Source organism: Manis javanica, chromosome 6, assembly GCF_040802235.1.
Source record: "Manis javanica isolate MJ-LG chromosome 6, MJ_LKY, whole genome shotgun sequence".
In the NCBI taxonomy this organism is placed as follows: domain Eukaryota; kingdom Metazoa; phylum Chordata; class Mammalia; order Pholidota; family Manidae; genus Manis; species Manis javanica.
In genome coordinates, this window is record NC_133161.1 from 11601393 (window position 1) to 11616540 (window position 15148).

The 15148-nt window shown below is 40.9% G+C and overlaps 1 protein-coding gene across 1 annotated transcript in view; it reads right to left on the minus strand.

The window, feature by feature from the left end:
* The window catches only part of LOC108399287 (maltase-glucoamylase), a 179190-nt gene that overhangs the window by 39187 nt on the left and 124855 nt on the right, over positions 1-15148 (minus strand). The window contains exons 71-82 of the mRNA XM_073239855.1: positions 14276-14364; positions 13358-13407; positions 10559-10732; positions 9214-9369; positions 7846-8115; positions 6053-6207; positions 4853-5021; positions 4227-4323; positions 3675-3787; positions 3098-3223; positions 1360-1488; positions 48-155 (exon numbers count right to left, since the gene is read on the minus strand). Of these exons, the coding sequence (XP_073095956.1) occupies positions 48-155; positions 1360-1488; positions 3098-3223; positions 3675-3787; positions 4227-4323; positions 4853-5021; positions 6053-6207; positions 7846-8115; positions 9214-9369; positions 10559-10732; positions 13358-13407; positions 14276-14364 (1636 nt within the window). The remainder of the gene's footprint in view (positions 1-47; positions 156-1359; positions 1489-3097; positions 3224-3674; positions 3788-4226; positions 4324-4852; positions 5022-6052; positions 6208-7845; positions 8116-9213; positions 9370-10558; positions 10733-13357; positions 13408-14275; positions 14365-15148) is intronic.

Here is a 15148-nt window from a genome sequence, read left to right on the forward strand (position 1 = left end):
GACACTGTGGTATTGATTGGTAATAGGCACTTCCTCCTAAGCCTTACCTTTCCCCAGACAATATCATTGCTGTCAGGCCATTTGATGAATACGTTGTTTTCCTGCCCTCTGGTGAATGTGAGATACTGGGTCTCATTGCCCGAAATGGCTGGATCCTGCAGGGAAGGGTTTAAAACAGCAAATGTGGAAAAAAAACATCCCCAAGAAAAGTCCTCTCCAGAATATTAACAATTCACAGAAAGAAATGCTGAACTTCAATACAAGAGCAGTTGAGAAGTAAAAGAACATGTTGATGTTTCTCTATAAAATTCTTGAGGAAAAAGGTAGACTAATGTTTGAAAACAGTTCCTGGAGATACACTAGGTTAATAAGACACTACCCTCCAGTGGAGAGAGCCAGTTTATGATGTTGCCACAGTGTAACAGCAATATTTCTTAAGGGCATGAACCTTATTTCTTCTATTCTGTGGCCCAACTTAATCTGTCCCAAGCAGCTTTTCCTCTCACCCACCCCATACCTGACCCAATTACTCTCTATAAGAGTAACCTATTTCACAATTTTCATATAAAATCATTACAGTCTGAAATTATCTTTCTTTCATGTTTATTTATTGGCTATCTCCCTTCAACAGAATAAAATCCCTTTAAATAAAAAGACATTGTTTTCTTCATTAATTTAGGGTACATACACACACCCCTTTTACAACAGTGATTTTCAAGGACCCGGTTTTTAATTAATACTTGAATGAATGAATAAATAAAAGTCAGCAAGTAATCCTCTATTTTTTGGAATCTAGTGGGGAGGACCATTTGCAAGTAACTACTTCTGTGTTTATCAAGAGATAGCTTCCAATGTAAAATAATAAATTGGTGTCTGGATCTTAATTCAGTTGTTTGTGAGTTTAAATGAGAAAAAATAAGTCACCTGAGCTTCACCATGCAGCGTGCTATGGCCCTTAAGAGGTTTTTGAACCACCAAACGTAAACAAGAGACTAGATAGAGCTATTCCCTCCGAGGCAGAGCCTGAAACATGGGGCTTATTTTTTTTCTATGGTCACTGATTCAGCCTACAGTTCTTCTAACTCTACCAAGAGAACAGTAGTAATAAATTATATTCCAGTGACACTCAGCTATGAAAAATAAATATTGCAAAGTATCATATTTTAAAAACCAGTTTTTTCATATGTCCTTTCCTCCTTTATTTATTTGTTTAAAAACATTTTTGGAATACCTATAGATTCACAGGAAGTTGCAAAAAATGTTCAGGGCAGGCTCATGTACTCTTCCACTAGTTTTCCTTAATGGTACTATTTTTAAACCATGAACAGAAAACAAGGCCTAATCTTTCTAAATACCTACCAGAATGAGAATAAATCTCATGCCATTTTTCTTCATTTGCTCAATCAGGAGACCGAGGTTCTGAAAGCTGGGGCTGAGGGTGAAGTCCAGCTTCCGGTCCATGTAATCGATGTCTACGTGCTGGACATCCTATGGGGAGGAGCACGCAAGATGTTGGGGCTCCTGCAGCAGTGGCCTTCTGGGAACGTAAACGGCCCTGCCAAGCTCCTGCTGCCTGCTGACCCCAGCCCAGGCCCCTCCTAATTTATCTCATTGCTTCGCTAGACTGACTCCTCAATTCTGCTGAATGAAAGTGTTTTCTGCACAGAGCACCTGTCCCCATGCTGTTCCCTTAACTAGAATTCCCTCTCCTTCCCTCCCTCAATTCATGTCTTCTCTGCTCTTCAAATCTCAAACCCAGTGGGCCTATCAAAGTGCTAGTTGGATGTTCAAAGATAGAAAGAAAAGATTATATATATCTGGGGGTTTTCCCCTGACTGAATTTATTCATATTTAGAATTACATTATTTTATAGCTTTCTAGAATGTATACATTTCTGTCACCCACATTTCATCTCCTTGAGATGAGAACTTTGCCTTCCCTTTTCTCTACACAGTGCCAGAGCCCAGGTTTCTGCAGGTGACATTTACTCAATCCATGATGGCTGAATGGCTGACATTCAGTTGAAAAAAGAGATGCTTCCTTTTAGCCTGATGCCAATCTCCTGTATTGCCTTAGGACTAGGTTTGAGGGAGCAGAGACGTGTGCATAAGCCAAGTTTGGAAAAGAAGGAACCAACATATTATTAACATTGACTGCCTTGGTGAAACGCATCTACAGGTTTTTTCATCTTTTAATTTTCCTATCTTTTCTAATTTACATTTAATAAGTATATAGTATAGGAACATATAAAAAGAAAAAATAAATAAACCTCAATAAATGTTTCAAATTATCTCTGATGAGAACATCACTTAATTTTGTTCTCATCATTCAATCATTAATTGTCCTTCAGAATCTGAGGATTTGAACTGAAAGCAGAGAAAGAGAATGAGTGATGAGGCTTCAATAATTCTAAGAGGAGAAAGAGCATATGCCATTTGTGGAATCCGGTTGTTGACAGCAACTGACCACCTGGGGTTTATCTACGGGATGAGGCTGTCATTATAGGATACGTATATGGGCATATGTGTGTTTTAGAGAAAGTGAATATTTGATTTTAACTGTTTTTTTTCATATTGTCACTTTACATCCATCCTCTCCAGGAATAATCACATTATAATCTCCTAGAACTGTCATAATCTTGACATGATTCTCATTTATAAATCCCCAGAGTCATGGCTTAAGCCCAGCCATGGCTACTGCAGGGTACTTCTGGCAAAAGACATTAAGAAACAATATCCTCCCATTACACTGTTAACTACTGAAGAATTTATGCAACTCTCAATTTTGAACACTTGATTTAAAAGGGTAGCATAAAGGGGCTTTCTTGTCCCCTTCCAGCGTGAGCCAGGAGCTCTGTCCTCTTACTGTCTCAATAAAAGCCTCTCCCTAGCTCTCCTAAAAAAATTAAAATAAAAAAAAATAAAAGGGTAGCATGAAATAAGTTTAAAAGGCAGTGTATTCCATGCAGGACTAGCTCCACAGCAAGGGTCTTATACTGAAGTAGTTATCAGTAACTTCTATGATGATGTTTTTAATCTATAATTAGCCACAGATTCCCATAACTAATTAAACCACAGGTTAAATGAGGGTTTCATACATAGGGAATCTGGGCTGCTATCATTGCATCATACAAATTGGAGATCTCAGTGTCACTCTGGTATCCATAGCGACTTAGCTGGAATCCCAAGGCCCAGTATGGAGTCATTGCTGGCCGACCAATCAACTAGAATAAAAGAGAAAAATGGATCCAGGTAAACTTGTTAGGGAAGAGAAGATGATTAGCTTTACTTGACACAACTTGAGCACTTCTCAGTACTGTTTGATTTAAGAGGCCTCTCTCAAGAAAACAAAATCAAGTAATTTATGTTGGGGATGCAGAATGATGGCATGTCTCCCCATATTCTAGAGCTTCCTCACTAGGAACCTGGAAATACAGTGGTTATTACTGATTAGCAATTCTTAGAAAGCCTAGTTAGCAAATTAAGAGGTACATGGGGTAGCAATATGCCTTTATAGGCCTCTAACATTAAAACCTGACTTTCAGGAAAGATAGCAATAATGTAGTAGGGACACCCAAGGACCATAGGGAAAAAACTGGCCTATTTTAGTGCTAAGAACATGGTACTACCGAGTAAACATTTGATGGCCTATCAGTGGATAGAATTACTTCTAACCTTGGTATATTGCTGAGTGACAAGCTCAGGGGTTGGCCCCAAAACCATATAAAAGTCCAGAACCCCTCCTGTGGTGCGGTATGTCAAGGCAGGAGTGGGCTGGAATGTCACATCTGTAGAAAGACAGAAAGATGGGAGATAAGGAGCATCCTTAGAGGCATAAATCACCCAGACAGGGAATCTGCCCTAAAATTTGCTCTTTCTATAATGTCCACCTTCTCTAGCAAGTCTCCTCTTTTGCGTGGAAATAACAGATGGATTTGCAGGTAACCCCCAATATAATCTCAATCACAACATCTTGTATCACTCTGTGAAAGGGAGTTAAGGTATCACAATAAAATAAGGTCATACAAGAGTAGGGTCACTGTTTAGTCAAAATTTTATCCCCTATACCTGGCCTAGAACTCTTAACAAATCTTGAATGAATGAACGTCAATTTATTTGCCCCATTTCCCTTGCCCTTGAGTTTCTCTATTTCTATGAATATCCAGATCCTAAAAAAGTGGTTGCAGCGATTCATGGTGGTACATGGGGAATGTGCCTCCGTCTTACCCATGGCATTGCTGTTCAGCAGGAGCACTCCGTGGGCACTGCCGTCCTCCTCCAGGCCCATGTAGTAGGGGTGGACGCCATAGGAGTTCTTCATGTACTGGGAGAGTCATGGGGGAGAGTAGGTGGTAATCAAAAAGAAAAAAAACCTAAAAAATTGTTTCTGCACCATAAGCCAAACAGCAAGTACCTACTCAACACTGAAGATTCAACACAACGTCATGCCCTTCGTAAAACCTTCCCTCCCTTCCACCCAAGTAAAAAGCTAAGTGCCTTCCCTACTCCATGTCCTTCTTGTTTATTATTACATGATTCTATTACAGCATGGATTACACTGTGCCACCATTATTTATCATTTCTCTCTCTCTCTCTTACTAGCCTATAAGCCCCTGGAAAACAAAGATGTATCTGACACATAAAATGTATCCAACATATAGACTATACTAACTAAAAGTTTATGAAATAAAACCCATAGTTCATGGGAAAAAATGTCTATGTCTTTTTGGGACAGAAGACCTTAACATGTGGCATATTTCATCTGAGAGCAGAATTTATCAGTAGAAGGTGAAGCTAATTAATAAGTGTACATAGAGAGAAACAGATTGATAATCTCATTCTTCTGTGCTTACCGCTGGTGGCTCATCACGTGCAAACATTCCCCATGTGTACCAGCTTATGTTTCTTCTGAAAGTTGTGTGCTCAGATTCCCCAAAGCCATAGATGTAAGCAGAGGGGAGGCGAGTGGAAATGGAAAGGAACATGTCGTTGAAGGTGAAGCCAGGGAGCTGAGAGTCCCACCTGCAATGCGGAGGCACACATCCATGCCGAGCTGATCACAGAGCAACCACAGCATACATTTGGGAAGTCTAGCTGATTCAGAAGCCTTCTAAATGATTGCACTTGTGGACCCAGGTTCAAATACGGTGAGATGACCCAGGTCATAACCACGGCCATGACTCCCTATCAAGGTCCTGTGCTTGCATTTTCATTCTGGAGTTTACAGGACTGAGCTCTTTTTCTGTCTTATGGCCTCCTTGAGGGCAAGGACCCTGTCTCACTCATCTCTTCATGTCTAGTTCTCACTGCCTGGTGCATCAGTTTGAGTAATATATGAATAAATGAATCAGGTCAAAGCGTACTTTCCAGTTCATAACTGTGAAACTCTTAGAATGACTTTGCTGCGTTGGCCAAAGAACCTCTTGCCAAAGAAGGCAACAGAGAGAAAGTCAGGCACATAGTCACAGAGAGAAGACTGTCCACATGTGCACATATGGTCTGTACTAGGCTGGGAACCTCAGCCCCAGCAGAATCCAGACCTTCACTTCATTCCATTCAGCACCGGGACAAGATGAGAGATGACAACTCCTTTCTGCTTAATATTGTGAAAAAGTTTTAAGTCTACAGTGTCAACAGAAGCAAAGCCTGTAAGAAGCCATTCTCTCTCCTTGGTAAAATCTGCCCCTCTCTCCTGACTCTTTTGGCACTTCCTAATGAGAGTATATCGCATTGATTTCTATCTCAGGTTATATGTTATACTTATAAAAAGAGTTTTCTGCTCCACTAAACAGAAACCATGATTAAAACATGTATTTTTCTTTCTCTGAAGCCAAGCAAGTTTTTTTAAAACTATTGATTATTTTTTTGTTGAATTAGTGACTGCTAGAAAATGAAATCCCCATTGAAACAGGGGGAAATAGATATACTCTCTATTTAACAAACAAGTACACACCTATTTGCATAGAGCCTCTAAGATTATTCTCTCACTTTCATTAATTAGAACCACTATAATTTAATTTAGAAGCCCTCTAAAACAAATAAACAGTGCTTACACCACAGTGTTGGAGCTCTTCCGTCGAATCTGGATCCCAAAAGGATTAGTCTGAAGGCTGACATCATACAGACGGTTTTCAGGGGAGCCGGATGGAGAGGAAGGGGTGTTCAGAGGCACTGGGACTTCGTACCTTTTAGTAGCAGAATCATAGATCTGACAAGAAGGGAGAAGGAAACTTTCTGATGGAATCTCATACTCAAAATTCCTCATGCCAGCTCATATAATTCAGTTGCCATGTTTCCTGGCCAGGTTAAATCATATCAGGAGGCATCAAATGTCCAAGAGCAAACAGATGGGAGGCCTGCCGGTAAGGATCCTGAACTCCAGAAATGCCTCCGTGATAGCTATTAAAAGCCAGGCAGGGAGCTTCCTGTAAATAATTTGTGATTTAAGGGTATAGAATCTCACATATCAAATGAGAGTGTATGTTTGTGAGTGTGTGGTGTGAGAACATGTCATGCATATTATGTGTGTCTGTGTACGATTATGTGTGAGCTTGCTTATGTGTGTGTGTTAGAAATTAGAAAAGCCAGTTTTTATATGGAGTCTGAGACCTTCTTACTGGTTGAGCTCCCAGATGTTTCTTCATTCCTCAGGTTGTGCTTTTGTACCTAATACTTGTTCCTACCCACTTAACAGGATTGACGGGTAGGAGAAATGAGAGAAATGAGAAGCATTCTGCAAGGTCAGAGAGTATTACCATTATGAGAAATTCTTGTGATATTAGCAGCCCACAGATTAAATTTAAGACAAGTTTTGTATAAGCCTTGCTTCTCCAAATTGTGTTTCTTGGACCAAAAGCAATAGTATTACCTGGCAACGAGGTACAGAATCTCAGGCCCCACCCAGACCATCTGAATCTGAATCTTCATTTACACAAGATCGCTAGGGTGAGTCATCACGCACTGCAGTGTGAAAAGGAATGCCTACATCTGAGCTGTGCCAGGCAGGGTCTACCAGCCACATGGGGCCTTTTGCACTTAAAATGTGCTAGTATGAATTGAGACTCACTGTAAGTGCCAAATACACATCAAATTTTGAAGACTAAGTGTGATTAAAAGATTCTAAAATATCTCAATAAATATATTTGGATTACATGGTGAAGTGATAATAATTTAGTGTATTAATTAAATAAATGCTATTAAAATTCATTTCACTTGATTTTTTCAAATACATTTTTTTGAATGTAGCTCTTAGATCATCTGTGGCTCCCATGACACTTCTCTTAGAGCAGAACAGAGGGTCTCAAAGTGTGGCCCCTGAACTTCCAGCATCAGCTTCACCTGGAGACCTGTCAGAAATGCATGTTTTCAGGCTGGAAGCTCTGGGGCTAGGTTTTAACAAATTCTGCAGGTGATTCTGACACATGCTCATGTTTAAGAACAAATATCCCAGGGCTAAGTGGTCTTGGATGAAGGGCGGGCTCCCTGGGTCCTGACTTCCTGTGCCTCAGGGAAGGCTAGAGAAATCACTCAAGTGTCCCAAGTGAGTTAATGCCACTTCTGCGAGTTCAGCACAGCGCAGACACATTTTTCTCAAGGCCAAGGAATGGCTCTTTGAGGACGTTAATGCCTTAGGGTCCTCGTCATTATAGGGAAGTCAGAACGCAGGTGGATCTAAGGTCAAGCCGGCTCTCCTGTCTCCTAATGTGCTGACCTTCACTGCACTGGGCCTCAGTCCCTCACCGGTACAATGAGGATCTGGGTGAGGAGACATTTCAATGACTCCCATCCCCATGGAGCTGTAGGTTAAGGATTCCGTGTGGATCAGAATCTGCGACACGGGGACTACCTTGAACTGCAGCATGCTCTCTGTGTGGTAAGTCACATTCAGGCGGAGGAAGCTGATCTTTGCAGAGAGAGGGTCCGAGGTGGCCTTGGCTGCAGCAGGTCCGGGTGGTGCGCCCTGTGAGGGTGGCAGTGGTGCTGCCCGGGCAGCTTCAGGGGCCAGCACATGGGTGAGGTCGGCAGTGATGCCCGTGGGTAGGTACTGAATATTACTGGTCACGTAGTTCGGGATGGTGTCATAGTAACAGGAGGGCACGCCAGGAACAGTTGTGTGCTGGGAAAGAGGAGGAATCTCAATCAGCCTCTAACACCACACTTTGAGGCTCTAATTCAGAAGTTCATTAACACAGGTCTGTTTCTTACACCATACCTGTTATTATGGGTTGAATTACATGCCCCCCAAAAGATGGTAAGTCCTAATCCCTGGTACCTATAAATGTGACCTTGTTTGAAAATAGGGTCTTTGCAGATGATCAAGTTTCAATAAGGTCATCACGGTGGACCTAATGTGGTATGAAAGGTGTCCCTATAAAAAGGGGAAATTTGGAAACAGAGATAGGCAGTCAGGGAGATTGCCATGTGAACATGAAGGGAAAGATGGAGTGGTGTTTTTATAAACTGAGGAACACCAAAGATTGCCAGCAAACCCCAGAAGCTAGGGGAAACACGGAACACACCTTCCCCGTCACCTCAGAAGGAACCAACTCCACCCACACCTTGGTCTCAGACTGTAGCTCCCAGAACTCTAGGATAATGAACTGGGCCTCTAACACATCCACTCTGTGGTTTTGTTATGCAGCCCCAGAAAATGAATACACCCATTTAAACACACACACACACACTGGCCTCCTCAAAGGAGTGTGTTGTGAAGGTCAGCAGGAAGGTCAGACGGGAATCCCAAGACAGGGTTCTGCTCCCAGTGTCCTTATGGCCCCCACTGTGACCTTGAGGAAATCACTTATTTTCTCTGGCTTTCATTTTCTCTATTTTTCACATGGAGAAAGACAACCTTATCTTAGCTTCCTGCTGAGATACTCCAATAGATGAGAAAAAAAATCACTAAAGATATTCAATATGCAATGGATACCTAATGTATTACTGCTATGTTAAAATGAAAACAAGGTTTTAAGTGCTGTGGTTGGAGGAAAGAGAAAGCTAGAGCAGCAATGAGTTTCTTCTGATTCAGAAGAAAATATGTGAGGAAAACACTGATTGCCTATCATGTGGGATTGACCAAATAATTCATCAGTTGGCATAGCGCCGCTTACTTCCTGAAGAATGACTACTGTTCAACCCATCAATGTTTGAAAAGGATGTTCTAGGTGGTTAAACACTCCTGGAGAGTTTTGCAGCTTCCTGCTCCTGCCGTTACCTCCCAGAGGCAGCCCCGCTGCTCACAGCCCTTCTGGGAGGCCCTGGGATCCTCAGGGTAGCAGTTGAACTTTTCCTCATCTTTGACAGGAAGAGTCCACTCAATGGAGAATTCTTGTCCCAGTACCAGTCCCTTGATATCAGTGATGTTCAAAACCTGAGGGAAGAGAAAGGAAGCCACAGTGACAAATGTGGTAAGGTGAGCCCTGGCTGATGTCCTTCCCTGAGGGACAGGAAGTCAGGACCCAGGGAGCCCGCCCTTCATCCAAGACCACTTGGCCCTGGGATATTTGGAGTATGACTTTTTTCTCCTCTGGGGCTCTTGACCTTCCTGTTGGCTTATTCCTGACTTTTCTCTCCTTATAGAGTCAGTATGGCATATTGAATGGGAAGGGCTTTGATCACATAAAGCAGTACACATCCCAGGCCAGGTGCTCATCATGGACTTGTTGCCCTCTGGGTGTGATGCTTATACATTTTGATAATGATGGCACTATTATAGGTAAACTTTACTGAGCATTATTTGGGCCAAGCACTGTGGTAACCACTTTATGAGCATTCTCTCTATTAATCCTATAAAGCTATCTTATGTTGTGAATAATATGACTATTTCCATTTTATGAAATAGAGAACTGAGGTTCAGAGAGGGTTCACGCTTTCCCCACGATCTCCCAGCTAGAGGACCACAGAGCTAGGACTGGAGCCACACTCTGCCTAATTCTAGAAACCAAGCTCTTATCCTTTGTTAGGTGTGTTGTCATATTGAAGAGGGCAGCCCTAAGAAATAGTGTATTTCCAGTGCTTAAAATATTCAACTAACAATTGGAATCTTTTGCCAGAGATTATCATGTAAGGGACTCATTCAATAAGAGCAAAACCAGATCAGCCCTGGGGTTTTATTCAACTCTCATTTTCTGTAATGGCATAAAAATAACTTAAAACATCAAGGAAAAATATCAACTATGTCTCATAGAGACTCTTCAACTTAAATGAGAAAACAAATGTGTAAATACTCTCCAGATCTAGGCCAATGTACTGACTAATTTCTTCACTCTCTGACATCTGGGATCAGCATGTCTAGTTTTTAACGGCCGAGGGAAGAGCTGCCTTCTCTCAGGGTCCCCACTCCTATTGTCTTCTTCAGAGTTCTAATGCAAACAATGCTTAGGGGTCTGTATTTATTATGTATGTATTTCTCCTTCAGAATCTTCTCTGAGGTGGGGTAGATTTCCCAGGGAGCCAGTTGTCTCTGTGACTGCCTAAAGTCAAGAGTGAGAAACAGCTGGCTGTCAGATCTTAGGCTAAGGCTTTTATAATTGACCATGAAGGATGGAACAATCTCCCACCTTTATTGAATTGCTGTAGGTAAAGTTTAAAGTGGAGGTATGACCATTACTTTGTAAGACAGTCAAAGTATCAGGCTGCTTGTCCATTCCCAAGATTATGATATCCGTAAACATGAGGTCACCAGGGACTTTATAACCACCATCTGTATTTAGACGGTTTGCCTGTAGACGGTTCTGGAAAAAAAAATAACAGGTCAGTTTAGAGACCAAGTACATCACACTCTCACTGTGCCCAAATGCCACTCAACATCTCTCTGAGATGTAAAGTTTGTCTTTATCTCTGAGGTTCTAATTGGTACCAGGTAATCAACTCTAGGGAATTTGTTAAAGCAGACTCTTAATAGTCCTAAACTTTTTAGGGATACTTCATGTTTGCTTTGGACAACTAGTTATCTGTTAATTCTGTTACTCAGCAAATATGTTTCTGACATTGTGGAATTTTTAAGGGGACAAGATGAGCACTTACAAAGCAGCAAAAAGACACAGGCACCCACAGAGACCCACTGGCACACAAAGGCTTAGACAGACACATGCACACAAAATAGTGACCAGTTAATTATTCTTTTTGTTTTCATGATACTGATGATAAGAGCTAAACTTTATGAAGGCTTCCTATGTGCCAGGCACTGTGCTAAGCATTTTATACATATTGTCTCATTTAATTCTGGCAGCAAACTGTGAGGCTGATGCTATAATGGCCCCCATTCCTCAGGTGAGGAGACTGAAACCCAGAGAAAATATATGACTTATCTGGGGAACCACAATCAAAAGGGACAAAGTTGAGCTCTGTCCAAAAAGGTGAAACTAAAGACTAAAGAAAAAAAGGGACTCTTTGAAATTTAAAAAGATTAAGCATCCCACAAAATGTGCCAACTGATTTTTTGCAAAGGTGTGAAGGTGATGCGATGGAGACAGGATAGCCTTTCAACAGATGGTGCGGGAGCCATGGGTCATCCAGAGGACAAACGCTGAACCTCAACCATAGCTCATACCTTATATAAAATTTAACTCAAAATAGATCACAGACTTAAATGTAAAAGGTAAAACTGTAAGAAGTTTTAGGGAAAAAGGAGAAAATGATCAAGCTCTAAGAACAGAAAGAGTTCTTATAACTGGATGTCACAAAGCATGGCCTATGAAAGAAAAAAACATGATAAATAAGACCCATCAAAATTAAAAACCTTTGCTCTTGAAAGACCTTGCTAAGAGAATGAAAAGAGACACTTACAGACTGAAAGAAAATATTTACAAACCATGATTCCAACAAAGGATTGGCTTCTAGAATATAAAGAATTCTCAAAACTGAACCAAAAAATAAGCCAAATCATCAAATAAGAAAATGGGCAAAAGAGCTGCATAAACATTATAGCCAAGAGAATATACTCATGACAAATGAAAAGGCACGTGAAAAGGTGGTCAACATCATTAGACGTGAGAACACTTTGAACTGAAATTACAGTGCAATGTCATTATGTCCTTATCAGAATGACTAAAATAAAAAAAATTTATGGCAACATCAAATGACAGTTATAATGCAGAGAATCTGGTTGACTCATCCTGCATTGCTGGTGGAAATGTTAAATGGTACAGCCTCTCTGAAAAACAGTCTGGCGGTTTCTTATAAAGCTAAACATGCCACAACCATAAGATTCAGCAACTGCGCTCTTGTGCATTTATTCCAGACAAATGCAGACCTGTGTTCACACAAAAACCTGTCCATGAATGTTGACAGCAGCTTCATTGGTGTAGCTCATGACTGGCCTAGAGCAGGTGCTCTTTATTAAGTAGTGGTCAAACAGACGGTGGACATCTCTATCTCAGAATCCTACCAGCAACAAAAGGACAAATCGTCGATATGCAACAACTTGGATGAATTTTGAGGGAATTATGCTGAGTGAAAAAAGCCAATCCGCAAAGTTACATGCTGTATGATTTCATCTGCATTCTTGAAAGGACAAAATTATAGATATAAAGACAAGATTCTTAGGTGCCAGGGGCTAAGGAAGGAATGTGAGGAGGTAAGTTGATGAAGCTCTAAAAGAGCAACACAGGGATCCTTGTGGTGATGGAATGTTCTAGGCTTGATAGTATTAATGTCAATATCCTTGCTGTAAAATTGTACTATAGTTTTATAAGATATTAGTTATCATCACAGGAAACTGGGTGCAGAATTCAGGGAGACTCCATATAATTTCTTACAACTGTATGGAGTTCTATAATTCACTCAAAGTAAAAAGTAAAATTTAAAAAAAACAACACGAATTTAAAAGAAAGGAGAAATAAAGAAGAGAGGTCCCCACAAAAGAAATCATTGCCCAGGCACAATCAGATTGCTAAGAAAAGCACATTAGAATTCACCCATCCTCTGCTAGCCTGTCTTCTTTAAGTACCCTTGGGAAATACATTTTCTGTATCTCCCAACCTCTTAAAATCACCACTTAATAGGGGCTGGAAAGGAAGGCCAAAAACCTCAAAAAGGCGCTGTCTCCCACATCACCCCCCACCCACACCCTACACACACTGTACCCCCTCAAATAAGGACATATGTTGGACTCATCATATAAAACTCAAAAGCAATGATTTTTTCCCAGAAAAAATAAGGTCTTCCCTGAACTCCTACTGATTTTTCATAGGATTATATCTCTAACATGGATTAAAAACTTGCACTTTAACATTAATCCCCTGGGACCATTGCAGTCAGGCACTGTCCCTGTTTCAAGCATCTCTAACAAACCAAACACTCAAAAGGCAGTCACAGAAGAGAACACGCACCATGAGATCCTGAAACACAGTACTTACAGAGGCGACAGAAAACTCGTACAGAATATAGCTCTTATTAGTTACAGCATCTAAAAGAGACAGGTAAGAGAAGGGCTCATTATTACCGGAAGCACAGAAGTCGGGTGGGCAAGTTCACCTTTTCACTTGGAATACTTCTGCTTGGAGTTCTGCTGACCCATGTTCAACCCATTTTTGCCACACCTCCATAGAAGTTTCCTGGACTGCTTCAGCCTACAGGAACTATTTCCTTTTCTGACATCCCGTGGTACTTGGTACAGCTTTGCTGGCATTTAAAACATTCTGACTTGAATTTGTACTTATCCACACATACACTCCATCTGTCCTGCTTGACCAGGAGCTCCTCAACAGCAAGTCTATGTCTTATTCATCTCTATAGCCTCTGCATACAGTGCAATGGTATGTGGTCAACAAATATTAATAAATGCTAATTTATTAATTATTAATTAATTAATTGTTTGTTTATTAATTAATTAATAATTTATTTATTTATTTATTTATTGTGCAGGGCAAGATTTTTGTATAATCACAGACCATAAGCTTATGTCAGGTACTTATATGGAAATTGTGCCATGGAAAAACACACTATGTAAATTAGATACTTCCTCTCAATAGTAACCAAAATGGTATTTTACAACCTAGTAACAAAATGCATTATTTGGCTTTAATAATGAAACCCAGAGAAGGAAATAAACTAAATCCAGTAATGTCTGTGCTTTGGTACAGTGAATAATTTACAAGTTGCTAATTTGAAGTCTCTTTTATTGCATTGTGCTTGGCTAACTGAACTTTCAGAATACATTGATTCTAACCTACAGAAATAAGCACCAATAATAATAAGGTCACTGCCACACTGGGCAGCCTACAATGACTAATGTTCACTGAGGACCACGGACATGGCCCCACAAGGAAGTCTACCTTTAGATACACCGTCGTCCCAATACAGCTCCCCCTTTGCTTCTCTCTTATAGTCCAAGGCAACAATGAGTCCCAGGGAATTCTTTCTGCTGTATAAAACAATTCTCAGTTTCAGAAAAAGAAGAAGAGAGAACTATGTTAAACCAGCCCACTTCATGCCCAAGGACAGATAATCTCAGAGTCTATCCAGGAAACTGAGTAAATATTGACATTGTATGGAAACATGGAAGGTGGGCATGGGTAGACAGAAGAGGTTGGTCATGAATGTGCATAAGAAGAATGGTAGAATGATGGTAGAGATCATGTCTGTGATTTCATTTAACCCACATAATCACACTAAAATAACAATAAAAACTGAACTATCGCCATCCCCAGCTTACAAATGATAAGCAGAAACCGAGTCGGTGCCCATGCTCACGGGTCTGGTATGTCACAGAGCTGGGACTTGAACCCAAACTCTGTGGCTCTTGACCTGGAAGCTACGTTGACATCCATATGATAACTCCTGTCTCCCATTTAACCTGCATTCTCTCATGCGAAGGGAAGCTACTTGAGGACAATTTCTGGCCATAGGGAAACCTCATGGGTGACTATTTTGACTGTTTTCATCATCTGATTCAATCTAAACGTAAATGTAAATTTCATTCCAAATTGAAATGTACATTTCAATCCAAATCTGGAAATGCAAAGAAGCTAAAGCTACAATTATCCTGCTTAATGAAGACAAGATGCCCATTCGGGCCGACCTTGAACGGGAAGGTGGAACACCGCTGCCTGCAGCCGTTCCCCTGACTCATCCACTTCCAGGCTCTCTCCTGCCCCACATGACCCTGCGTGGGGAGAGCCCGAGCAGTCACACCGCAGGACAGAGGG